This window comes from Mauremys mutica, chromosome 1 (genome assembly GCF_020497125.1).
Source record: "Mauremys mutica isolate MM-2020 ecotype Southern chromosome 1, ASM2049712v1, whole genome shotgun sequence".
NCBI lineage: Eukaryota > Metazoa > Chordata > Testudines > Geoemydidae > Mauremys > Mauremys mutica.
This window is the reverse complement of record NC_059072.1, coordinates 67,017,938-67,045,750: the sequence shown is the minus strand read 5'-3', so window position 1 is coordinate 67,045,750 and position 27,813 is coordinate 67,017,938. Positions and strand designations below refer to the sequence as shown.

The window sequence follows — 27,813 nt, the reverse complement described above, 5'->3', positions numbered from 1 at the left end:
CAATAAAATTATACATGTAAATATGTAATAACTAAAAGGATGCAGAATAGTCTTGTGGTTAAGACAAGGTATTAGGAGTTAGAAATCCTAATTCCTGACTATGACACAGATTTCCTGTGTGATATTTGGTTAAGATCACTTTATCCCTGTGCCATTATTTACCTATCTGTAAAAAAATGGGGAACAACAATATTTACCTACCTCTCAGGGACATTGCGAGACTTAACTCATTAATTTTTTAAAGAATTTTGAGAACCTCAGTGGAAGGTGCTGTACTTTGGAAAGTATTATTGGAGAAAGTAACATGTGAATCTAGCTAAGAAGAGGGATCTGAACTGGAAGTATTTTCCCTATGTTAAAACTCAGCACTGGGAATTTTAGAACAATTATATCTTGATTCTAGAAGCAAACTTTGTGAGGTATACCTGAAAGAAACAATTAGAAAAACTGAGTTTATCTCCAAAAGTGTACATAAAAGTACTCAGGACTTTTTTGAAACTGAGAAAGTAATTTGATTCTCCCCCACCCAAATAATCTGTTATCAAGGTCATTTTCATGGTCAGAAGACAACTGATTCCCCAGGAGAGCCAATCTGCATAGTACATATAGTGATATTTCAATTACTGAGTAGTTTATAGAAGACCTCTTAAAATCTGTCACCTTGAAGTGCAAGTATATTCACACTGCTTTACTGCCAATTTTAAACTAAGTTGTTGAAAAACAAACATCACTGGAGGGAAAAAATAAAGTTTTAACATTTACTTACAGATTTGCTGTCATCATTACTTGATGTTGGATCTTTGTAACTGGAGCCTGGTAATGCTGGAAAATCTTCATTGTGTATTGAGAAGTCCTGGGATTGCTCACTTGCTGGTTTTGTTACCATTCCGACTACGATCCAAATGAGAGCAAGTACAATATTAATAACTATTATGAAAACATTTTTCTGCTGCTGCTTTTATGAGTGATTGGTACAGTGCAACAGACTTTAAAAGAACAGGAAATATGAAAAAAATGAAAGTGTGTTGGTTTACTGGAACCATACGTCACTGACTCAGTTCTCTTATTTAAATTAGATGTAGTAGAAAACTTTGGCAACAAATTCATAACTAGCACAATTGAACTGTTTTTATGGTAGTTACACTAAGAATTAATTATGCCCAATAGTATTACTATTATTAACACTGAACATCTTATACAAAATCTGAATAAGCAGAAGAACCCTGAGGAGTTTTTAAAATGATATTAAAGCAATTTGATAAAAATACAGATTTTTTTTTAATTGAAATCGGTTTTCCTTTAAATTCTGAAAATGTTTTCTGAAATTTGGTTAAGCTTATCTATTTTAAGTAGACATGCAGGTAATTTGCAACAGAACATCACCACTATATTATACTTGCCAGTGACAAACAGTAGGAAAAATGCAAGTCTATAGGTATCAGCTGGCCTCAATGCTCTGACCCTAATTTCAGAAAAGTAGGTCATTCATACTGGAAAAATCAGATCCAGGGACTGAAGAGAAGCATTATTTATTGTACCAATTTAAAAAAAAAAAAAAAAAAAAGACTCCAGGGGTCAACCTCTTGCTCAGATTATAGTAATCTGGCTGCAAATTACTCCTCAAACCTCTGATGCAGGGTAAGTGCAGATAGAAGGAAACCTAGAGCTCATTTTCCAGAGGTTCTGGATAGGTGTAGATGAGCTAAAGCGTATCAACTGTTGAGATTAGACATTTTCCAATGTTCTGAGGTCAAGAAGATATCAAAGCTCCCTTTTTTTCCAATTTAGGAAATCGGTTTACTGAATCCTGTTTCTTCTTTCTTCTGAATAAATGGATTCTGGCATTTATAGATGCAAATAAGATCTTTTAGCAAAATGCTGACTGATATTCTAAAGGTAACAGAGCTTTTTCTGTCAGAAATTTGGAGAATGAGCTAAAAAAAATTAATACCTTCTTTCTTGTAGAGCCCAAGTGATATGCAGAAGTGATATGCAGTACAAACATATATTAAGGAACAAGAAAAAGTTGTACTTTGAGGCTAAGCTACCCTGGTGACTTATACTAGAAATCACATGAGCAAAGATAATTTTTTAACTATTCTACAAGTAGTTCTATTGCATAAGATATCTGTCTATTTAGTACTTTAAAAAAATAATCAATACGCATGAAGTACTGTGATCACTATCAAAAAGTCAATAGGTAGCACAGTATAGGAGAAAACTGTAGCATCTCTGATATGATGTCACATCTCTTAGCAAATGCTGACTTTTTAATGTTAAATAACTGTACCAGTCACATTTTATTTCTAAAATAAACTATTTACAAGGTACGCTGAGACAATTTGACCAACAGGCATCTAAAAGATAAGCAATCAATTTGACAGGAAACAAAAAACTGAAGCTATTTAAAAATATGCATATCCAGACTGTAAAAAAAAAATTGCCAGTTTTTAATCAAAGGTGAATTTAAACAGCTGAGTTATAATGACTTGCAACATGTTTGAAGTCAACTTCCAACTGCTGAGATGTTGGGTAATGTTTTCAAAAGCATCAAGATGACCAGACTGTAAGTGTCTCAGTCACTTTTGAAAACATGACTTAGGAGCCTAAGTCTTATTGATGGTCCATGGGATCTAGGCACTTTTGAAAATGTTACCCACTGTCTCATAATAACGTATTACAAACAGCCATAGGCGAATCAGGCAAGTAAACATTTATTTTATTCAACGAAGTTTTCAGAAGTACATTCTTACCATAGGGAGCCCTTCCAGCTAATGGGTTTATTAATGGAGTTGGATTGCCACTTCCTTCCCTTCTATTTCTGTCTGCTAGTGCTGGAAAATCTGAAAGGTCCAGTCCTGTCACATTTTCACTTCCATCTAAAATAAAAAGCACTCTGTTTTTTAACCACCTTGAATTTTTTACACAGGTACTGCAATACATGAACTCAAGTTTTTCTTCATAAAACAATAAAAGGATCAGAAATATTTTCTTTTCACGAACATGTACATTCAAATAAACTGATTTGGTTAAAATGTTCAACAAACACCACCTCCTGTCACCAAGATCTGATTTCCATGGTTTACAGTGCTAGCAACAGATGATATGCTGAAGAAATAAAATCCCACCACTAAAAGGCAGGAGAACACTTCATTTTCTCTTCACATTTCTATCAGTATTCTGTATAAATAAAAAAAAAAAAAGGGAAAAAAAAGAAGCCTAGATGACAAGGCTAGGCTATAGAGCATTTTTTGTTTTTAAAATAATAACTCAATAATATATGCCAAGAGTCATGAATGTGACACCGTACCTGTAAATTACAGGACTGAAGTTATCAGTGGTTCCATAGTGGGAAAGAAAGGCGGCACTAACAGGGAACTAGCAAGAGAAGGACTTGGGGAGGGGAAGTAGTAGTAGTATCAGTGGCAGCGCGGTTAATCGCTACTAACTCAGGACAAGGCATGAATTATGATTTGGACCTGGTATCAGAGTATATACAAATTTTGAATTACAGGTTTATAATGCTATCACAGGGTTCTAGTGACTACACAAACCACTTGGGCATTACCCTTTTACTTTATGACATCATCAGTATTTTAAAGATGTAATTATAATCTTGTAGTTATATACAGAAAGTTTAGTATAGCCATACATATCTAAAGTAAAACATTTATCTGGATGATTTTATATATAGTTTTCTTAATACAAATGAATAGTCTGAAATTCCTAGAAAAACTGTCACAACCCGGACTACTGATTTAAAAGGATCATTTTTTATAACTGTGTAAGAGGAGTTGGAAATAAGGGAACATCTAAATATAGTTTTTAAATAAGTTTTTCACCATAATATTTTTATACTAAATGGATACTTCCCCCCCACCTACAGATTAATGAACATTTAACAGGATCATCTCTTTGTTGTTCCTGTATCTTTAAATCATTTTTGACATTGAAACTGGCTGTTATGAATGTGTGTGTGTGTGTGTGTGTGTGTGTGTGTGTGTGTGTGTGTGTGTGTGTGTGTGTGTGTGTGTGTGTGTATTGTTTTGCAATAGTTTGCAAAACAAACTATCTTTAGTGTAATTTAAGTTTTTCTACTGTCTTTAAAAGTAATATAAATATTAATTTCGAGTATAATTTCAGAAGTGTTATTTTTATGCCATTTGCTACTACCTAAATGTATTTTGTATTTTCCATATGATCTTAAAAACTGAATTACACATTTGTCATATATTAATGTCAGTGTTCCAATTTATGTGCATATTCTTAAGTAATGGGAACAATTCTGTACAAAGTCATTAAGCATAATTACAAAAATTCACAATTATAGATACAAATATCTTTAACAATTTGGGGGCTTAACCAGCTAACATATATACCTCCTATTGTACTTCATACTCTATTTAAAGAAAACTCACCTGTTCCATTAAAAATGTTACTTGATAAGGAGTTATTCATTCCAAATGCCTGATTCCTGTTCATTCCAAATCCAGACATACTGTGCACAAAAACAAAAAATAAACACTTTCTAACTTCAGCTGAGTGAGAGAAGGCAGGACAAGAAAGGAAAATGAAGAGACTTCATTAATAGCTCACCTGAGTTACTACAGGCTAAGAAACCTGCGTTCATCTTTCAAATTCAGTTTTCACTGTTTTATATTTTGCACTTGTCAAATTTGTATAAACAATAGGGCAATTAATCAAGACAATTTTATTAGAAATTTCTAATAGAACATTAAGAAAAATGCTAAGACTTAAGGATAACAGAGCCATAGGCATTAAAATAACGAGTTCATAAGTGAATCATGACAAAGTTTATATATCTATAGATAAACAGAATACAGTAGATACCATCTTGACTTTGCTAAGGTATATGATACAATAAAGTCAAGATGGTATTTTGACAAGATAATCTTGGCTTGATCTGTCCAGGCTAACTCCTAGTTTCTCTCATGCTTTATTAAGAAAGGCAATTAGGCCAAGGTCTAAAAAAAGAAAAAGTAAAAAAGGCTATCCCCCTTAACCTTTTGCGTTTACGGTTTCCCATATGTGGGTACACATCAATCAGAGAACTAGACAACTTGCTTTGCCTACTAGCAGCAATAATCACCCTAGGAGGGGCAAGAGAAACTACTTTCAGTTCCCCTAACACGGTTCAAGTAGGGGATTGAGTAGGGGAACAATAAGTGCAGAATGACCCTGCTCAGCTTGGCTTCAGCAAGGTGGTGTATTTGGAATACATCAAACCCCAGCTATCAGCCACTTGAAGAAACAGATTTCTGGCATCTTCTGGAATTCTAAATCAGGCGAGAGCACTGACAAGACAGTCAATCTTGATATTAGTTAGTAAGGGCATGCAATATAGCCTGCTGATATATAGTACTTTTCACACAACACATCTCAACAAATAAAATCCAGCAATTAAAAGAATCCTCAGACTAGGGATTTCAGAGAGATACAAGAGGTCAGACAGCAGGAGAAAAAATTGCCCCACAGTTATTTTTTACCTGTGTGTTATCCAACTTTCTATCAATACACAGTGCTGCCTCTTTAGGAAAACGGAGGTAGGTGATGAGGAGAAAGTTAAATATTCTATAAATTTTGAAATAGCCAACACATTGTTCAAATTGGGGAAAATGTTTAGAGAATATTTTATGGAAGTGATTATCAAATTATGTGACCATCAAGAAAATTCATCAAATCTTCATTAAGTTTTTAAGTTTATTCACAATAGTACTGATGTCTGTAAATTTAGTGTTAACAGTGGCATTTGTAGTATAATTTAACATGTGTATTTATAAACTTGTGTGTATATATTTGCCTTTAAAGTCAAGTGAATAACCCCACATCGGAAATATTTTCAATAAAAAATAGCAACTAGTGATCATCCCTTCCTAAATGGGAGAGGGACGCAAGAAGAAAGCATATGATGTATGTACATAAAAGATGAAGACAAGAATTCAAAAGCTACTGCAGACTGGGATTTCATCATCTCTGAATTACTGCTGAAACTAAGAAAAGGGGCATCTCAAATAATGTTAATGAGGTTTGTTTTGTTTTGTTTTTTAAAAACACTAATTTATTTGCCCCTTTACTTGCCCCTTTTCTATTCATTACAGCAAACATGCTGAGGTAACCTATGGAGCAGGGGTGGGCAAAGTTTTTGGCCTGAGGGCCACATCGGAGTTGTGCAACTGTATGGAGGGCTGGGTAGGGAAGGCTGTGCCTCCCCAAACAGCCTGCTCCCCCAATCTGCCCCCTCCCACTTCCCGCCCCCTGACTGCCCCCCTCAGAACTCCTAACCCATCCAACCCCCTCTGCTCCTTGTCCCCTGACCGCCCCCTCCCAGGACCCCACCCCCCACTCCCTGTCCCCTGACTGCCCCAACCCCTATCCACACCCCCGCCCCCTGACTGGCCCCCTGGGACTCCCACACCTATCCAACCCCACCCCCGTTCCCCATCCCCTGACTGCCCCCTCAACCTCCGCCCCATCCAACCGCTCCCTGGTTCCCCATCCCCTGACTACCGCCCCCCCACAGAACCTCTGCCCCATCCTCCCTGTCCCCTGACTGCCCCCATGACTCCCTGCCCCTTATCCAACCCCACTGCTCCCTGCCCCCTTACCATGTTGCTCAGAGCAGCAGGAGCTCGCAGCCATGCCGCCTGGCCGGAGCAGGCCATGCTGCCCGCACTGCTCGGGAGGAGCAGTGGGCCAGAGCACTGGCGGCGCGCCGCGCTGAGGCTGAGGAGCCGGGGGCTAGCTTCCCTGGCTGGGAGCTCAGGGGCCGGGCAGGACGGTCCCGAGGACCGGATATGGCCTGCAGGCCGTAGTTTGACCACCTCTGCTATAGAGAGGACCAAAAGACCCCTCTCATGCCACAAGGCAGGGATTTGAACTACTGCTGCCAAATCCCTAGTGTGGCTGGCTGAGGAGATCATCAAGATCTTTTCTTGAAGTGGATAGGAATTGCACAAACTAAGAGATTAAAAACATTATCTTAAAATTTCTCTCCCTCATTCTTTTTTTTACATAATGTTGGGTTGGAGAAGGCATATGACTGACATGAGTTAATTTGCAAACAGTACAGAGAGATTTAAATGAAGAAAGGGTGGGGACTGGGAACACTGACATTGGGTGGACATACTACCATAAGTGTGGAAAAGCAGTAATAACCAAATTACAGTTACGATTCTTTTTAATTGTCTATATAAACAGATAACTTCAAAATCAATATAAACCAAACATAACAGTAACACAGCATAAGATAAAAGATAAGTTATTTATGATTCTGAGACCTATGCCTACAGTGGAAGGAAAGGAACAGAGGCTGTTTGCAACAAATGCTCAGCTCTACAGGAGGGCACGTCACTGCTTTCCAAATGGTTGCGTGGCTTGCAGCACAGAGGCGCAAGACTCCTAAAGAATGTGACTTACAGAGGCAATTCTCAAAGAACTATTATATTTTTAATTCTTGCCTTACATTAAATGCACTTTGAAAAAAGTAACTTATAACCAGCACTAAAGTTAAAATGTGCAAAAAAATGCCCACTTGCATTTTAAAAACAACTGTTTAAATATGTATTCCAGTCACCAGCCAAAATTTAGTTTGAAGGCTTCAATCAAGAGAGTCTTATGTACATTTCAAAGCAGATACACGGTCTCTTGGCAATAAGAATACACCACTTCAAACTTTAAAATAATGGCTAAAACTAGATTTTTATTTCAGGAATGCTGCTGAACATCCCCATTCCTGCATGTATATAGCTTGACCAAATCAGTCTTACCTGTTCACAGTAAAAGGTTGTCGAGAGGGTTGCTGCTTTGGCATACATATTATGCTAGGCGAGCTTCTGTTGGGACTGCCTAACCCTGAACTGCTCATGCTGTTTGTCCTGCTGGGAATTCCAATGCCCTGACCAACCTGGGAGTGGTTCATCATATTCCTAGGATTCATAGGCAATATACCCCTGAAAGAGATAAAACCATCCAAAAAGTTGAACCTATACTATACTGTTCAATTTCAGTATAGAAATGAAACAAATCAATTTTTTAGGCTGTCAAGCTAGATTTATGAATAATTTCAATATGGCACATCATCTAGGCGGTTCTCAAACTAGGGCCGTCACTGGTTCAGGGAAAGCCCCTGGCAGGAAGGGCCAGTTTGTTTACCTGTCGCTTCCGCAGGTTCGGCCGATTGCGGCTCCCACTGGCCTTAGTTCACCGCTCCAGGCCAATGGGGGCTGCAGGAAGGGTGGCCAGCACGCCCCTCGGCCTGGGCCACTTCCTGCAGTCCCCACTGGCCCGGATTGGCGAACCGCAGCCAGTGGGAGCCGCGATCGTCCGAACCTGCGGACACGGCAGGTAAACAAACCAGCCCGGCCCGCCAGGGGCTTTCCCTGAACCAGCGGTAGCCCTAGTTTGAGAACCACTGGATCTAAGCAATTACTTCTCAGTAAATGGTAGAGTTTTAGGTTTCTTTAGAAAAGTCATATGCTCCTTTATACAATGAGACTAGACAAATCCTTGTTCAGGTCTAGTGTAGAATACTTATAAAAAATATTTGAAGTGAAATAAAAGTCTTATGAGTGTGAAAACACCATACAGCTAAATCAATTGATATATACAATCTTAATATTAGTGCTTCTGTGCTACCCCCTTGATATTCTGAATGCTGTATAACATGCATAAAATTTTAACCACACATTTACCAAAGCTGTCAAATGATGTCTTGTGTTCACGCAACAGAATTTGCAAGTGAACACTATCTTTACACATACAAACAGTGTATTACAAATATTTTCCTCAACACAGGCAGCGATCCATAATAGGAAATATTTTTCTTTTTTATTAACTATAATGTAAAGTAGTTTAGGTAAAATATGCTTAAAACTGCTCTGCAGAAGAAAGCAATTGCAGAAATATCAGCTACCAATAAATACCTGCTTGGAGATGGAGGCGTATGAAGTGACATTGTTGGTACCCCTGTTGTTGGCGTTACGTGGCTCGGTAACTGAGTGCCTTGTGATAAGCTGCGATTTAACTGAGGGGTATTGTTGCTCATTCCCCTCATTGGAAGGCCTAGTGCACCTATTGAAAAAAAATTCAGAGGGGTGGAAATATGTAGCAATCAGGAACAAAGTGTTATCCATCTGGTGTAGAAGGGAACTTTATCTAATTTGACAATCTAAAAAAAAATAGTGTAATGCTGCAAGAAAATGCAGTGAAAAAATTAAGTCCTTATTTACATGATCTAAACATGTTGTCTTTTTGTAATTTTCAGAAAAAAAGCTTTTTATTTGAAAGCTTTTTGTATTTGACAAGCACTACCAAAATTGCATTTCCATTGATATTTTCTTTCTACAGCAAGTGTTATAGGTTTAATTTTATATCAGTAATTTGCAGGTTTTATGTTCCGACTGGTTTGTTAGACTCAGTACTGAAATATAGCTTTAAAACTGAAGGAATAGTATAAAAGAATATCTTGACTCATTTTGTATTTTGAAAACTTTAATTATATAAGCAATAAGCAAGACTTAATGTTCTTCTTTAAAGTGTCTCTCAATCTTGTTTTTAAGAATTTTCTTTTTTTGTCATCTGTTGGCATATTTATCTTCTAAAAAGCTAAGTCAAACAGCATTTTATGTAAGTATTAAAAACAATACATATTTGGCTGAGTCCACACAAACTTCATAAGAGCATTTTTAAAATGAAAGGAGGACAAATCAGACTAATTTTAAAAAACATTTAATATTTAAATAGAAAAATATGTATTTGGCAAAGAGTAATAGTTGTAATTGGACCACCCCCTCCACAAAAGATAAATGCTATTTCTAGAATAGGCTAATTACACAATTTAGAATTATTTTATACTAAATACAGTACATTTAAATTCATGTAAAATTTCAATTAGAAGATACATTTTCAGAAAGTATAAGCGGATACACACTTGGCCTGTGTTGAAAACACTATTTCATCTCATGCAAAACAATACAAACTTCTTTAATACAAATATTAATAATTTAGTTTTCAATAGTATGCTTTTTAGAATTGTTGTCTGTCAAGTATAAAGTGCTTCTTTTTGACCATAGAAATTCAGTATCTGTAATTAACTTAAGTCTAATGTTCTAAAATAAGAGAAAAGTGAGATTTTAACTGTCCACTAATATAATAAAAATCATTGTGAAGGCCATACTACGTGTTCAATATTATTGTGTTCAATACAAATGCTTCACCATAAATGTGTGGGTGTATACAGCAAATAAAGAAAGCATTTCAGCATGAAAGACAAATAAAATGGAAATGCACATTATTTAAAACAATCGGGACCAAAAAAAAATACTCTGTGGAGAAATGCTTTCTTTTGTTTTCTGAGGACATTTTCAAATGTTGTGTATGACTTTCTTCTGATTCACAAATCAGTTTTTCCCTATCTAAATTTGAATTTTTGTTCAGAATTATGTCCAAATACAATAAAAAGGAAATTTCATGTAATATACATCAGGAAACAAAATTAGCATATATATAACAGTGCAGCTAAAAAAATATTCCTCATAACTGGTCCATTGGTTTGGCAGCAGGGTGGTAAGCTAGATCTCTAAGGAACTGATTTAGAAATAAACCTCACAGTGCAAAACAGGAAGCATTCTCTGGGGAAAGTGAAAAAGAGGAAAGTAGATTTCAGCTGGCCCGCACAGTGAATATTCAAACTCTCCGCAATTTCCAGCTATACAATATTTTTTATATCTGAATATATGTAAACAGATGGAGTTTGATCCTTCAAGTCTCATTGTAAGTTTGTGGATGGATAGCTGAAATCTATTTTTCTCTCTCTTTTACTTTCCCTTGTTAATACTTCTAATAGGCAATGACTTTGGTTGATCATTGGAGAAGAAAATAAAAAGCTAATTTTGTGCCTGGAAATTGGGTTTCTTTAACTCAGATTTACAATGATCTGGATCTGGTCATCCCATTCCAGAATGAGGCACATACATAGATGGATAATGAAGCAGATACCACTACTCCAATTCTAGGTATGTTGGCATTATCAATTTTATTCTTCCAAACAACATTTTCATGGCTAAACATCATCCAGTCCCAAGCATGGCATTCCAGACTTCAGGAAGAAATAGAAGCCTGTTCTAGTATTGCCTTCTAGTTTCTACTTTAAGCATGATTCCACGAAAGCTAGATTGCACTTTAGGGATCACAGTCAGAACTGATTGAAATATTAGGTTGTTAAGAAAAATGTATTAGATCATCTGGGTGACTTAATGGGCATAAGGAATACAACTGCAGTGGATAAAAAGGTACAAAAATAGCTACAGCCCCAAGCTATAAAGATAGTGGAGGCTAAAAGAGGTTCAACAATGCCAGATTAAGGCCTCAAAAATGAGCATAAAGCTTCCCTCTCAGATTTCCTAGAAATGGATTTAAAGAAAATTCATCATTGGAATGAATGTACCAGTAGGTCTAACACTGTTACTCATCAACAATCTATGGGGCAACCACTCTCACTATTAAGAGCCTAACTGTTATTCAAAGGAAAATTAAACACAGTATCAGGAAGACTGCATCTTCTAGGAGACAATACTCTTGCCCTGTCCAGCTAAAATAGTCACTTGCTAAAATACCCTAGAAGATACTTTACATACAGTGTCTGCCGCCAATGGTAACTGTCTAGAAAATTCCAATTGAGTCTAATCAGGAGGTGGTAAAATACTTAAAATCCTTCTGTAGAGCACACAACTAGTCTTTCTGCAACTGCTAATTTAAACTTTTAACAGATGCAGGATAAAAAGGAAGAAATGGAGGGTGGGAAAATAACTATTAACCTCGAATATTTTCCCCAGCTTTACTACCTCACATTTTACAGACAGAATTAAGAAAGACCAACTTTTAGAAGAGAATCAATTTGCCTTTTGTGGGTACACAATACCACATTACAAATCAAGCTGTTTACTTGATTCTGTATCTATTCTTCAGAAAACTAGGTTTATTTAGGCCTATTATTTTAGTTTTCTTTTTAAAAGTCATGGCTAAAGCACAGATATTCTGTATACCGTGTTTAACTGTAGAATATTTTAGGTGAAATTTATTTAGCAACTGTAGAGCATCGAACCATGGCAAATGCATAAAAAACTACTAAGCCAGATCTAAAATGTATCTTGCACAGGTCACACACATAAAAAGACATGCAACCTTTCCTATGTAATTAACAGAAAAAACAATATGCATATTTTCCCTCAAGATGTAAAAATGAACATGCATACATCACAAAAGAAGCATATCCGTAATAAACAGAATACTTACTTTGTTGCCCGTATAAACTTGCCCCAAACTGAGACAGCTGACCTGATGTTGATGGTGATGCCAGCATCTATATTAAAACAACCAAAGAAAACAAACAAGAGTTCTTACCAAAAGGACAAAGAAAGATAGATACTTCATTGCTCTAAAAAATGATACCTAAAGTTTGTAATATCACATACTGATGTTAATACACCTCTACCTCGATATAACGCTGTCCTTGGGAGCCAAAAAATCTTACTGCGTTATAGGTGAAACCGTGTTATACTGAACTTGCTTTGATCCACCAGAGTGCGCAGCCCACCCCGGGGCACTGCTTTACCATATTATATCCAAATTTGTGTTATATCGGGTGGCATTATATCGAGGTAGCGATGTATCAAACTTTACTTTCAATGGTCTCAAACATCCCACTCAGTTGCTTATGGAACAATAAATGCAACCACACACATCACGAGAGAGATTTTTTTCAAGGTATACAGAGGACAATTTAATGACTCAAAGTAAAAAGACTCTAGCCAGAGGAAAAGCCACTCTGCACCTACACTTTACTAACAACAAAGAACTGATTTAGAATAGGAAAATGTTAAGGAAGCTTGGAACCAGTGACCATAAGCTACCTGAATTCAGTATAGAAAGGGATGGGTTCAGTGCAGTTGTTTTAAGAAAGCAAATCTGGGGGGAAATCAGATATCTATTAAAATCCACCATTGTAGAAAAATTGTAAGATCCAAGAATGTGACATAAGTGAGGCATGACAAATCACAATTCTTAAGAAAAAGAAAAATACAAGGAACAAAAACCAGCTATTATGAATTTATGAGACAAAGACGTGAAATTAAAAGAAAAACCTGTAGTGGAATTTGTTTATGAGTGAGACATCCAAACAAAAAGTCACAGTAATGTCTAGAAGAGGCAACAGAAAAATAGTATGAATTAGAGCTAGCCCAAAAGATTAAGTGGACTCAGGACAGCATTTACAAATATTCATGGGGAAGAGGAGTCGAACAATTAAGCTGAAAGGGAGATTCCAGAAAATCTGTTGGTTAGGAGTAGGTGACTGAAAATTAAGAAAATATAAATATTAATAGCTAGTACCTGAAATACATAATAACAATTAAGTAATTAGCTATCAAACTACCTGTAGCACTTACAAGTATGTTTTGAAAAATCAGAGAACTTGAGAGGTACTGGACCCTTGTATAGCCAGTAAAATATTGGATCAAAGGTTAAGAGAAAAAATATATAGTAGAGGATAATGGAACCATAACTAACAGCAGGGCTTAATAAAGAACAAATCTTGGAAGATAATGTTTTTGTTTTGAGGAATTACAAAAATATTCATATTTATTGTGTCAAGAACTGTTATTTGAAAAGATAATTCAAATTGTCTTGGCCTGAGAACTAGGTGGAAAGACTATAAAAATGGCCATTGATCCAAAAGCAATGTACTCAGTTGGGGAAGTCTAGCTGAATGAATTATGAGTAGATATGACATTCTTACTGAGAACATCTGAGATACCAAGCTCTCCCAGAAGATATCTGACTAAATTTATCTTCCAACACTTACCTCTCCGTCCCCCAAAAGGGGGGGGGGGGAATAATTCAAATAGTTTCCATAAGCCTGTTTCAGACTGAATAGAGGTGGTATTTCTTGGATAATGTCACAAGAAGGTAGTGCATACTACAGTTTTGGTATTTTTTATCATGCTACTGTACACTTATGTAGATAGAAATGCTTATAGGCTATGAAGGTGCTTCTTGTTTAGTCTCTGGTTTACTCTGTAATGCTGGTATAATTGATTCCCATGCCATTAGGAACTTCTTACAATGACAGATGTTTCTATCTGACATTCCCATTGTCTTATTTTTTGTCATCTTTTCATCTTTCAGATCAACACTGAAACATTCAGCTCAATCCTGGCACTTAACACACACTGGCTTCTTAGAATGACTCGTTTATTCATAATTATGCTTCTGATTTGCTTCATACTTCACTTGAACTTGGTTTAGCAAAGAAGTTACAGAAGATTTAATAAGAAAATAATGTATAATATTTAAAAGGATTTCTTCCTGAATTCTAGAAATAAAGGTCAATTTAACCTAAAGGCATTAAGCTGGAGATCAGGGCCCTGATTCAGCAAGGTACATAAGCACACACTTAAGTTTAAACATGTGAACATTCCCCATTATGTCAATTAATTTCTGACACATGCTGAATGAAGTATGCTGCTGAACTTGGGCTCTATTTTATAAAAAACTGCTAACTTAATAAGAGTAGGGAAAATCCTCATGGAACTCTGGTTATTGAAAATGGATGGGTTGATAAGACTAAATGTTGTGGTTCTCAAAACATCAGTAAGGAGAGAGCCCCAAAGTATCCCTAAGATGTGTCTATCTGAATGACAAGGTTATCTCAACACACTTTTTTCTTGAGGTGAAAAAATTAGTGGGAGCACATTACATACATTGAAGTAGGATATTTGATATTTATGGCCTAAAAGGCAAATAAGGAGTCTGTATTTCTTCCCACAATGGCAAATTTAATCAAACATGTCTACAGGAAGCAGAGAAAAGTTGTTCATAGGTCCTTATGGTCTGCACGCTCTCAATTTAATGAACACATCCTCAGGTCATAGCTAAATGGATGAATGCCTCAAGGAATGAAAAGCAGGAAAAAAGGGTTACCTACCTCATAGAATATCAGGGTTGGAAGGGACCTCAGGAGGTTACCTACCTCTCGCAACTGTTGTTCTTCGAGATGTGTTGCTCATGTGCATTCCAATAGGTGTGCGCGCGCTGTGTGCACAATCATTGGAAGGTTTTTCCCCTAGCAGTACCCATCAGGTTGGCTGTGGAGACCCCTGGAGTGGCACCTTTACGGTGGGGTATATTGGTCCCTGCCGATGCACTGCCTGCTCAGTTCCTTCTTGCCAGAATACTCCGGCAGAGAGGGGGTGGGTGGGATTTGGAATGGACATGAGCAACACATCTCAAAGAACAGTTACAAGAGGTAGATAACCGTTTTTTCTTCTTAAAGTGATTGCTCATGTGCATTCCAATAGGTGACTTCCAAGCAGTTTCCCTGGGGGAGGTGTCGGAGTTCACCTGGTTGCTGAGTGCAGGACTGCCTTGCCAAAGGCTGCATTGTCCCTTGCCTGTTGGGTAACGGCGCAGTGTGACGTCAAGGTGTGGATGGAAGACCATGTTGCTGCCTTGCATGTGTCCTGGATAGGGACCTGCGCCAGGAATGCTGCAGATGACACCTACGCTTTCGTGGAGTGAGCCATAAGCAGAGGGGCTGGAATTTTAGCCAGGTCGTAGCATGTTCTGATACAGGGCCTGATGCATGATGAAATGCACTGGGATGAGATCGGGAGCCCCTTCATCCTTTCTGCGATTGCAATAAAGAGCTGCGATGACTTATAAAATGGCTTTGTACGCTCAATGCAGAATGCTAGGGCATGCCTTATGTCCAGGAAATGGAACATGCTCTCTCTGTTACTAGCATGAGGCTTAGGGAAAATAGGTCTTAGCCTGGAGGAGGACTGTGGCAGGCACTGCTTATTATTTCTGCCCTGTCTCCTGGACGAGTCTCACCTGGGAGGCCCAGAGTAGAAACAGGGCAGGAACTGAGGCTTAGAAAGCTGTCCTTGGGGTGCAGGGGTGTGGATCCCCAAAGACTTCAAAGTTGCCTGTGAGTCCTTAAGGCTGTGCAGGTGAGAGTCCGTATTTTGGGCAAACAGGCCTGCACAGTCAAAGGGGAGGTCCTGAATTGTGTTCTGGACCTCAGGTGGTATCCCCGACACCTGCAGCCATGCACTGCGCCTCACTGTAATGGTGGTGGACATAGTCCGAGCTGCCGCATCTAATGCGGTCAGGAGGGAGGTTCTCGAAACCACCGTGCCCTCCTCAAGGAGCACGCAAAACTCCTTGCGTAAGTCAGCTGGGAGCAACTCCTGGAAGATTGCCAATGAGCTCCAAGAATTGAAAGCATAGCGGCTGAGTACTGCTTGCGGGTTGGCCACTTGAAGCTGGAGCCCCCCGGCCGAAAAGGTCCAGCTTCTTAGCATCCCATGACTTAGGCACGGGGCCTGGCTGCTCTTGCCACTCCTTATGGTTCACTGCATCGATCACCAGAGTCCCCGGTTGGGGGTGGGTGAAAAGGTGTTCATACCCTTTCTGTGGCACAAAATAGCATCTTTTCATCCCTTTAGCGATGGGTGGTATCGAGACCAAAGTCAGCCAGAGTACCTTAATGGTGTTCTGGATCGTTCTTACAGGGGCAAGCCACTCTAGATGAACCCTCTGGGGCAAGGATGTCAACCATTGGATTCAACTAATTCGTGACCTCCTCTGCCTGGAGACTGAGGTTTAGGGTACCTCTCCTAAGGTGGTCCTGGTGTCCACCACTGGAAGGGTGGTGGTGGTGCCCGCCACCACCTCATCTGGCGAGGAGGAGGAAGAGACCTGTGGGACAGGATCTTCCTGCCCTTCTGGCTCTCTGGAGGCTGTGTCAGGTACCTCACAGCCTCCCGTGACTGGAGGCGGCTCCAGTGTCACTGATGGTGCTGGTTCAGGCACTGTGCCCGAGCGTGACAGCCCAGAGTCCCTGTCTTGTGCAGTGCCCTCAGGAGCCCAGGGTCCTCAGGAGCCAGTGATGTTGCAGGGTGGAGTGGGGGAAGGAAACAGGATGTGGATGCCACTGATGCCGGCCTGGAGCCCTGACCCTGATGATAGATCCAAGGAGTACAAAAGGGATGTTGTATTGGGCCCTGCCACTGGGGTGGCCAGGCGACTGCCGGTGCCAAAGAGTCCACTGGTCTGCGGTGCTGGGAGTGGTACTGGCTGTGACGAGAGACAGAAGACTCAGCATCTGACTTGGATGAGTAGTCTGTGCCTGATCACAGGGGGTGGAGCCTGACAGTGCCGGCGAGTGATACCAGGGTGATGGTGAGCAGCGCTGTAACATCGTGGGCTTGCTGCAATGATGAACAAGGGGCGGTGCTGCCATCAGTGCCACAAAGGGTGCCGTTGCCATATGCGGCGCCAGGATAGACGCTACAGCTGGTGCCACTGTCAGTGCTGCTGACAGTGCCTGGGCTTGTGGTGCCGGAGCTTGCACCTGCGGGGCCAGGGACTGAGCCATCATGGCAATGAAGTCCTGTGCTGCCTCGCAGGTATCTGGTGTGGAGGGGAGGTCAAGCTCTTCCTCCAGATCCTCCCGAGTCGGGTAGCCCACCAGCACTGGACTCGACGGGCCTCCTGTTGGGGCCAGAGTCAACGGTGCCGGGTCTTGAGATCCAGACCGTGGGTGTCCCGTGGAGGATGCACCCTGCTGGAATCCCCTTACGGCTTCTTGACGGAGGAATGACCCCACCCGCCTTCTTTTTCTTATGCAGCACCTGGGGACTGTGAGCAATGCCACAGGGTAGCAGCGCCGATGCTCCTTGGAGGAGTCCTTTCTCAGTGCCAGGACATTCCGCATCCATTTCCGGTGCCGGCTGGGTGCAGAGGGATGACTCCAGTTGGAGGAGCTTCAAACGACAGTCCTGCTCTCTGTCCTGGGTCTAAAGCTCCTGCGAATTGGGTACTTATCTGTCTGATGGTCCTCTCCTAGGCACTTGAGACAAGCAGCGTGCAAATCGCCTGTGGGCATAGGTTTCACACACCTCTCAACCTTAAACCCCTGCGACTGAGGCATGCCCCAGTGCCTGGGGAAACCAGGGTGGGGGGAAAGCCCCCCCAAAGTAAGCCCAACTAACTACAAACTATTATATAACTAACTAATAACTATTTACAACTAAGAAAAGGGAACCACTAAGTAGGCACTTGCGAATGCAAGAGACTGAGCTGCTCCAACGACCGTCACTAGCGGTATGAAGGAACTGAGAAGGCGGCGGGTCAGCAGGGACCTATATACACCGCCATAAAGGCGCTACTCCAGGGACCTCCGCAGCCGACCTGACGGGTACCGCTAGGGGAAAAACCTTCCGACAACTGTGCATGCAGCATGCACAGACCTATTGGATTGCACATGAGCAATCGCTCGAAGAAGTTTAAGTTCTTGAAATGAAGGATTGCTTAGCCCCAAGCCTTCATTACCCAAAACAATGGAATGTAAGACTATTACTACTAAATACTTTGTTGTAAACTACTCATCTCTGTAAAGGTACATGCAACAAACAAGCCCCAATGACCCCATCCAAGATAAATTAGCTGTTTTTTGTCATATGCATTTTCTTCTTTGGAAAGTGAGTAAATTGGATGGAGAGTATACACTACTCTAGCTTTTATTATTTCCTTCTCTTTGTGTTCTCCTTGTGGTAACCGAGAACTCATCTGCTTCTAGCTGATCTCGGAGTCAGGGACTATTTGATCTGGATTCAATATGGAGGGCAAATCATTTATTACTTAAACTATTCATAATTCACTGAGAGAAAACAAGTAGGAGAATTTTCTGGTAATAAGGATGCCTTGGAAACAACAATTCAGAGTTGCTAATACAGAAAAAAAAAAGGTGTCTCAATCTACTATTACTGTGATTTCAACAATGTTTAATGTCCAACATAGCATACAAACAATACACATACTCTTTGTGGTTTTGAAAGGGTATATATGGAGAAAAACAACAAGGAGTCTGGTGGCACCTTGAAGACTGACAGCTTTATTTGGGCATAAGCTTTTGTGGGTAAAAAAAAACCCCTAGTGCCCCTCCTCTACTTGCGCTACATTGATGACATCATTATATGGACCCACGGAAAGGATTCCACCTGGATTTCAACAATTTCCACCCCACCATCAACCTCAGCCTGGATCAGTCCACACAAGAGATCCATTTCCTGGACACTACAGTGTAAATAAGTGATGGTCACATAAACACCACCCTATACTGGAAACCTACTGACCGCTATACTTACCTACATGCCCCCAGCTTCCATCCAGGACACATCACATGATCCATTGTCTACAGCCAAGCCATTTGCTCCAATCCCTCAGAGACAAACACCTACAAGATCTTTATCAAGCATTCTTAAAATTGCTATACCCACCTGGGGAGCTGAGGAAACAGACTGACAGAGTGAGACGGATACGCAGAAGTCACCTACTACAGGACAGACCTGAAAACAACAGAACACCACTGGCGATCATGTACAGTCCCCAGCTAAAACCTCTTCAGCACATCATCAACAATTTACAACCTATCCTGGAAAACGATCCCTCACTCTCACAGACCTTGGGAGGCAGGCCAGTTCTCGCTTACATACAACCCCGCAACCTGAAGCAAATACTCACCAGCAACTACACACCACACCACAGAAACACTACCCAGGAATGAATCCCTGTAACAAACTCCGTTGCCTACTCTGTCCCCGTATCTTCTCTAGCAATATCAGAGGACCCAACCACATTAGCCACACTATCAGGGGCTCATTCACCTGCACATCTACTAATGTGATATATACCATCATGTGCCAGCAATGCCCCTCTGCCATGTACATTGGCCAAACCGGAGAGTCTCTACGTAAAAGAATAAATGGACACAAATCAGACATCAGGAATGGTAACATACAAAAACCAGTAGGAGAACACTTCAATCTCACTGGACATTCAGTAACAGATTTAAATGTAGCCATCCTTCAACAAATAAAACTTCAAAAACAGATTTCAAAGAGAAACTGCAGAGCAACAATTCATTTATAAACTTAACACCATTAATTTGGGCTTGAATAGGGACTGGAAGTTGGTGGCTCACTAGAAAAGCAATTTTCCCTCTCTTGGTATTGACACCTACTCATCAAATTATTGGAAGTGGACCACATCCACCCTGACTGAATTGGCCTTGTCACCACTGGTTCTCCACTTGTAAGGTAACTCCCTTCTCTTCATGTGCCAGTATATATTTATGCCTGTATCTGTAATTTTCACACTATGCATCTGAAGAAGTGGGTTTTTTGCCCACGAAAGCTTATGCCCAAATAAATCTGTTAGTCTTTAAGGTGTCACCGGACTCCTCATTGTTTTTGTGGATACAGACTAACATGGCTACCCCTCTTATATATGGAGAAAGTCTCAAAAAGATATCAGATGTCTTGCTGGAGTGACTACGATATTACTTAAGTTCATTGCAAGTAGCACTGGATTAACTCAAATGATCCTACTAGAATTGAAACTCTGGCCTCCTAGGCATAGCGAATCTCCTGCCTAGGCCCCATACGTAAGTTTAAACAGTCCTAACTACTTGTGGCCATGAAGGACTGGTTCCAGTAGCTAAGAGCAGCTAGAACACAGAGATGGTCTGACCACACCACACCACCTTTCAATCATCCCTATTTCTTATGCTAGGGGATGTGGTAATGACTGGCATAAAGCTCTACACCACTCAGGTATTTATATACAGTACTGGAGAAACATACTGGTGATCAGAGCCAATTCATTTAAAGCCCCTTTGCACAACTGAACAGGCATAATGGTGACATAGCACAATAAAGAATCAAGCACTGTATTTCTAATGTAGACGCCAAGTCTCAGTCCTAGCTAATACAATTCTTTACTTGTCTACGGTGATTTAATTTTGAACTGTTTATGTACCTACATTAATTACCATTTTTTTCTTTTGTTGTTGTGCGGCCACTGTTTTTGGATGTTGGCTTTTTAATGGTAATGTGTGGTTTAATTATAAGGAAAATTGGTTGGTAACCACTTGCAAATGTCAAAATTTAATGACAGCCACTATATATGATGGTCCGGCAATTATAGCAATTTTTTAAAACCAGTAGGATTCAATTAAAGATTGTTTAATATGGCATCGTAAGTATGTACTATTAGGAAATACAAGAGGCTTAATACTCTGTATTTTAACCTACATTTCAGGTAGGCACATGAGATGTCATTTATTAGTTTATCATGAAGGGTACATTGGCTATCTAATGTATTTGATTTTGTTGTTAAACTCATTTGCATTTTACAGCAATATTTAACCTTAAACTGAAGGATTATCATCTGTATTACAGTAACAGCTTCAGCCCTCAATTAGGAAGCTATTGTTCCAGGAGCTATGTTTAATAATAATTTAAATAAATAAATAAATAAATAAATAAGCAGCAAAGAACAGGCAACAGTACAGCCAACCAGATTATGGTCATGGATTGCTTTGTAGAATGCCTTGGAATAATTCAGAGAAAATAAAAGATTACAGATAAACCTAATTTTCCTCTCATATACATAGACATTCACTGGTCTGCATACTGTGGGTGACTGGAAAAGTGGGTGATTGACCTGATGGAACAGCCAATTCCTAGGAAAAATATCAAATACAAGGCAACTTTTCTCTTACAGCAATTGACAAAAATAGAGACAGTTGACCTAATTCACATACTTTAATTTTATCGTGTGCAAAATTTAAAATAAAAGGCAACAGGATCAAAGACTGCAACAACTGAGGTGAGAAAGTCAACCTCGTATTGCTTGGGTAAGGAATTGCAAATCTAAAGTGGCCATAATGCAAGTCTTATCACCCAGAACTCTTATCACTCCAAAACAGCTGTGAGGTCCAACCACACTCCTCACTGATTCTAGACTTAGATATAAGAAGAAACTGCAATAAACACATTCTAACAAGAAACAACTGACTAGGTGACTGAACTGGTTTCTATTATAAATGCCTTCATTACCTCCAGATTGGTTTATTGCAATGCAATTTATCTAGGCTTAATAACATCAGCCCTGAAAAAGTTGCATGCACATTCATTTGAAGTTCCTCAGAAGTTTGTGAAATAAGTGTGCTCTAAAGCTCCCTGAGCAAAGCTGAAACTGTTTTACTAGATGGAAGGAATGGGCAGATCTACACTGCCGGTTAAGTTGATCTAACTTGCATTGCTAGGGGTGTGGATTTCGCACCCCCAAGCGACAAAAGTTTTGTGTAGTCGACACTGGCACTATGTTGGCAGGAGACGCAGAGCGCATCTTCACCAGATGTAGCAGTGTAATGTAGACTTGCCCAGTGTAAGCTGTGGTCAATGAAGTGCTGCATCAGTCCAGTACAGTGAACCTAAACTCAAAGGAAGAAGTAGGAAAAATCTGGTAGAAAGACCAAATTTAAATCCATAAATAATATCCAGACCAGTGGATAGCTAAACATATGAGAAAGGTTGATAATTATCTTCTTAGTCACCAACACAGGACAATCATGCTGTATCTGTTGTTACTTTGTTTCTGTTACTTATACAGCACAACAGGTACCATTTGAATGACATAAGTAAATGAATCACAGTTTTAAAGGGAGACAGCACTAGGTTAACCATTTAACAAAATTAGAAGTTAAGCAAATAAATAATTAACACAAATAAACTAGATCTATCATATTCTTCTGGTTTAGCTTTCATTTTCTTAATAATTCTCCTTTTATCTTAAATGCAATTTAAAACAGACCACTGCAAAATTTCCCCCAAAATTAGATTTTCTAACAAGCATTTACAAAATGTAAGACCAATAAAACCATTTTTCTAAGTTATTAAAATTCAAATGAAGAGTTTAAAATAAACATTTACAGTGAAATATTTACAATATTCAAAATATAAGCACTGAAATTTTGAAGTGAAAATTACTATCGACTTTATTGTTTAACTTGAGGAAATGTAAGAAATAAACTGCCTAAATAGTGAAAAACAAACTGATTTTTATAATTTTCAGTTTTAATTTAAGGTGTAAATGATATCATTAACAAGTTTGTTTGCTTTTTAAAAGTTTAGCATCTCTTTAAAACTCATATATACAATACTAAGGTATACAATATGAGTTATTAATCAGACAAGATATTACTGGGAAAGTTGTAATTTGGTATTATGGAAGATGCCATGAGTGATTAAGACTAAATTGATAAAACAGACATTTTAATCAGATTAAGAGACTGGCTGCACTTCATTAATAGATGAATAATGAAGGTGAAAGAATGAACACTAACTAATAAATACATTACTAACACAATGCAATACATTCACTATACACTCAATGAGCCAATTTCTAATACAGGAGCACGGAAGAGGAGCATGATTGCATGCATGCAATGGAGTTTGGTCCGAAGAACCACTTGAAACTAAGACTTATTTGCATTCACCAGTTCTCTTATACTGTTGGTTTAAGAATAGGTGTGTTAGACATAGCTTTGTAGTAAACAATAGAAACAATTTTGTGATATATTGAAAGACTTGCATACTGACTTGCATACTGAGTTAAGTCAGAGTTACTGACTTAACTCTCTTGTAACTAGGCTTGGCAGAATTCAATTTTTATCTTTATGATTTCAACAGATATACTGATGTTTCTATTAACCTTTTTTACATTTTTATTGAGTAGATGTTCACAGTTGTGCAGAATTATGGGTTAAGCTTTTTTCTTCTATTTTTATCCATTTAAATTTTCACAATTGTGGGAAATTATGGGATGGGGGAGTTAGACAATTATATAATGACATTTGAAATTTAAAAAGTTAAAGTTTTAAAAACATTGAAACACAAATTGTCAACACCACGTATCAAAATATACAAAGTAAATATCCTTAAATCAAACTCTGAAGTTCTCAGGCAGCATTTTTCTTAATTTGCCTATCTGTATATTTCTATTCTAACGGATGGAAAGATTTTTTCATTGGTTTATGTGTTTACAGTGAAAGACCTTTACTGATAAAAATCTAATCCTTCCAAGCCTACTTATAGCCCATGTTAAACAAAAATTCGTAATCAGTAGTTTGCTGATAGTTAAAATTCTACCACGAGAAATTGATTTTTCTCTATTTCTTTTAAAACATAAATTCCAGTTTGGAGAAAAAAAAATTACCTGTAATTTCTTAAAATGTGACTCAGAGATGCATTTTACTTCCTCCCTCTCTGCAAACTGAAGGACAATATAAAGTACAAAACATGAATACCTGTTTTCCTCTCTAGCCAAGTAATACTGGTTTATGTTTACATGCCCAAATTAGATAAGTCAAAAGCAGATATCTTATAAGTAATAAATATAGGTAAAACCGTATACATTCCAAACACTTGCCTCTCCCATCATGCAGTTTAAATTTATTATGAAAACCATTTTTTAAGTGGTAGCAACTGTTTGTAACAATGTATAGTATGTTTATCAATGTTACAACATGTTTTTTAACATTATACAATGGATGCTTATATTTGGTCAAGATAGTTACGTCCAAAGCAGACTGCGGAGCGTTACAAAGGAATCTCACAAAACTGGGTGATTGGGCAACAATACAGCAGATCAAATTCACTGTTGATAAATGCAAAGTAATGCACATTGGAAAACATAATTCCAACTATACATACAAAAATAATGGGGTCTAAAGTAGCTATCACTGAGAGATTTTGGAGTCATTGTGGATAGTTCTCTGATAACATCCACTCAATGTTCAGCGGTAGTCAAAAAGGTAACAATGTTAGGAACCATTAGAAAAGGGATAGATAAGATGACAGAAAAATATCATAATGCCTCTATAGAAACTCACGGTATGCCCATATCTTCAATATTACATGCAGATCTGGTCGTCCAATCTCAAAAAATATATATTGGGATTGGAAAAGGTACAGAGGACAACAAAAATGATTATGGGTATGGAACAGCTTTCATATGAGGAGAGATTAAAATGACTGGGACTTTTCAGAGATGATTAAGGGGGGGCATGGGGTCTGATAGAGGTCTATAAAATCTTGACTGGTGTAGAGAAAGTGAATAAGGAAATGTTATTCACTCCTTCACATAACACAAGAAACTAGGGGCTGCCCAATGAAATTAACAGGCAGCAAGTTTAAAAACAAACAAAAGGAAGTACTTCTTCACACAACACACAGTCAACCTGTGGAACTCCTTACCAGGGGATGCTGTAAAGGCCAAAACTAGAACAGGATTTAAAAAAGAACCAGGTAAGTTCCTGGCAGATAGGTCCATCAATGGCTCTTAATCAGGATGGACAGGGATGCAATATCATGCTCTGAGTGTCCCTAGCCTCTGTTTGCCAGACGCTGGGAATGCACAACAGGAGATGATCACTTGATTGCCTGTTCTATTAATTCCCTCGGAAGCATCCGGCATTGGCAACTGTCGGAAGACAGGATACTGGGCAAGGTCAGTGGTTCTCGAACTTTTGTAGTTGTGACCCCTTTCACACAGCAAACCTCTGAGTGTGATCCCTCCCCCCCACTTATACATTAAAATACTTAATATATTAAACACCATTATAAATGCTGGAGGCAAAGTGGGTTTTGGGATGGAGGCTGACACCTCATGATCCCCCAAGTAATAACCTCACAACCCACGGAGAGGTCACAATCCCCAATTTGAGACCCTCTGAGCTAGATGTACCACTAGTCTGACCCAGTATGGCTGTTCTTATGTCCAGCAAGAAATTTCCTCAGACTGTTGTCAAATGATAGCAATGCACCTTTTATTCATCTCTTAAAATGTCAATAAAAGCTTTTTCACCTATAATGAGGTGAATGAAAAGAGTCTCTCTGATCTCTCAGACAGGACAGCAGGCTCCCATCCCCACTGCTTTCTGCATTAGCAATATCATCAGCTATTGCAGGGAAATGGCACTTAAGCTCCGAGTTTGGTAAGGTAAGCAGGGGAAATGAGTATAACAATTATATTTTAAAATATATGTGTAAGTTTTATGAAAATACATATCTCCTCTTAACATTAAACCTATCATGCTAACCTGATTTTTGCCAGAGATGAACTTTCCACTTTATTCAAATGGATAAAAGCTAGTCCTCCATTACGAAATAATTATTTTTTTATCATCTAAATTAATGCTACTAAAATACCCAGTCCTAACCTCACTGTACCTAGTTCCTTGTAATGTCAGAGGATCCCATGGGCATGCTTTTGACACACAACTCTAAATGTAACCTCTCAAGTTAAATCGTGAATCTGTCAAATTTTTAGCTAAAAGCCTCTCAAATATTAACTAAAGGTATTTAAGCAAAATTTTCTCAGGGAAACAAAATACTGTCGTTTTATTCATTATCCCAGCAAGTGGCAGTAGCAGCAGAAGGCAGGGATGTCAAACTCTAAGGCTAGACACTATATTCAGCAGCCTGAAAAAAAACCTGTCTTCCGAAAATATACTACACAAAAGCCAGTAGGACTTTATCTGCAACCAACTGAGACTTAATATTTGTAACGGATAAAACTCGAAAATGTCAAAACAACATGTTAGAGTACTGCACATAGCCACAAAATAAAAACATTAAAAAATGGAAGATAAGGAACTAAAAATTACTAAGATGATAAATATTTATAATAGAGCTTTGAAAGCATAAACATCGATAAGTGATAGTCATTATTACAAATATGGAGCCCCAAACCTGAATGGGTTCTGCAAGTGCCCCTGCAATACCAACAAATAGTAAAAAAAAGCAACCCCCAAACCATCCTGTTCCCAGCCAAACACTGTCTTTTAATCAGGGCTTTGGAGCTGTGCTCCAGCTCCGCTCCAGCTCCAGGCAAAAACCTGCAGCTTCACTGCTCCGGAGCTGCTCTGCGCTCGGCTCCAAAGCCCTGCTTTTAATCTCAAAGCAGAATGGCAAAACTCAAAAATAAAAGCAAATGCATATGAAGGCTATTAAAACTCAGTAAAAGAAGAAAAAGCAGACTTCTGTTGCATACTTCTTTCAACATCCAAAATACAGCAATCCAAAATGGATGGGTTGAACTCATATCTTTAAAAGACAGCAACTCTACATGAGCACGTGGTGTGATGACAACCTCAAACCCCATTTGGCCTCTCAAGATATTACAAGCAAAAGCTTCCAATCAAAGGTATTTACACTTCAAAATTGCTTTAAGCCAGCTTTTAACAACTTAAAAGTGTATGGTAGGGAACATTTTCAAAGCTTTGAGACTCATACTATCACATCACCAAGAAATTTTTCCTTATCAGATGATGTATGCCAGATGTGCCTTCCCCCCCCCTTCTGTAATGCAGCTCCTATCCCCATGCAAGAAAAGCTTCTGTTAAAATAAGAGTAACTTTCTCATGAGTCACCTTTTGAAAAAAATTAATTTGACGGTCAGAACAAAACATCAAGCCTTGAGAAGATGAAGCCTGGAAACTATAGAAGAATGCAGATTTTCCAGGCAAGACAAGTGAACTAATCCAAAGATTATGCTGATGTCACTGATCATCTTTGTTCTGTAGCCTTTTTTGTCAGTCAAAGGACTGGGAGAGAAAATGAACACCAAATCAGGGAGAAAGCATTTACTGCAAAAACTATTTTACAAAACATGAAGGTCTTTCTTTTGTCATTACAGATGCAAACTGACAGAAATAGATTTGTCTGTGAGAAGTGAAATTATTTGCGGTTGAATGGTTATGTTATGGGATGCAACACAGACCAGTGAAAAGTTGTGTCACTGTTTACCCTGTAACCCCAAGTGCATCAGAATGCCTTGATTTTGTGGGTGTCGCAGGCAGAGAGCTACAGTAGCAAAGCACTG

At 38.9% G+C, this 27,813-nt stretch overlaps 1 protein-coding gene across 11 annotated transcripts in view; it reads right to left on the bottom strand.

Annotated features, from left to right (window-relative positions):
* CNOT2 (CCR4-NOT transcription complex subunit 2) overlaps positions 1-27,813 on the bottom strand; it is a 151,530-nt gene that overhangs the window by 27,227 nt on the left and 96,490 nt on the right. For 7 of the 11 annotated variants that reach the window (XM_044980723.1, XM_044980741.1, XM_044980664.1 and 4 more), the window contains 7 exons: positions 24,145-24,201; positions 12,313-12,379; positions 8,943-9,090; positions 7,788-7,970; positions 4,419-4,498; positions 2,754-2,879; positions 767-891 (listed from right to left, as the gene is read on the bottom strand). In XM_044980723.1, the coding sequence (XP_044836658.1) occupies positions 767-891; positions 2,754-2,879; positions 4,419-4,498; positions 7,788-7,970; positions 8,943-9,090; positions 12,313-12,379; positions 24,145-24,201 (786 nt within the window). The remainder of the gene's footprint in view (positions 1-766; positions 892-2,753; positions 2,880-4,418; positions 4,499-7,787; positions 7,971-8,942; positions 9,091-12,312; positions 12,380-24,144; positions 24,202-27,813) is intronic. The other 4 variants (XM_044980732.1, XM_044980748.1, XM_044980688.1 and 1 more) reach the window with 1 other exon arrangement.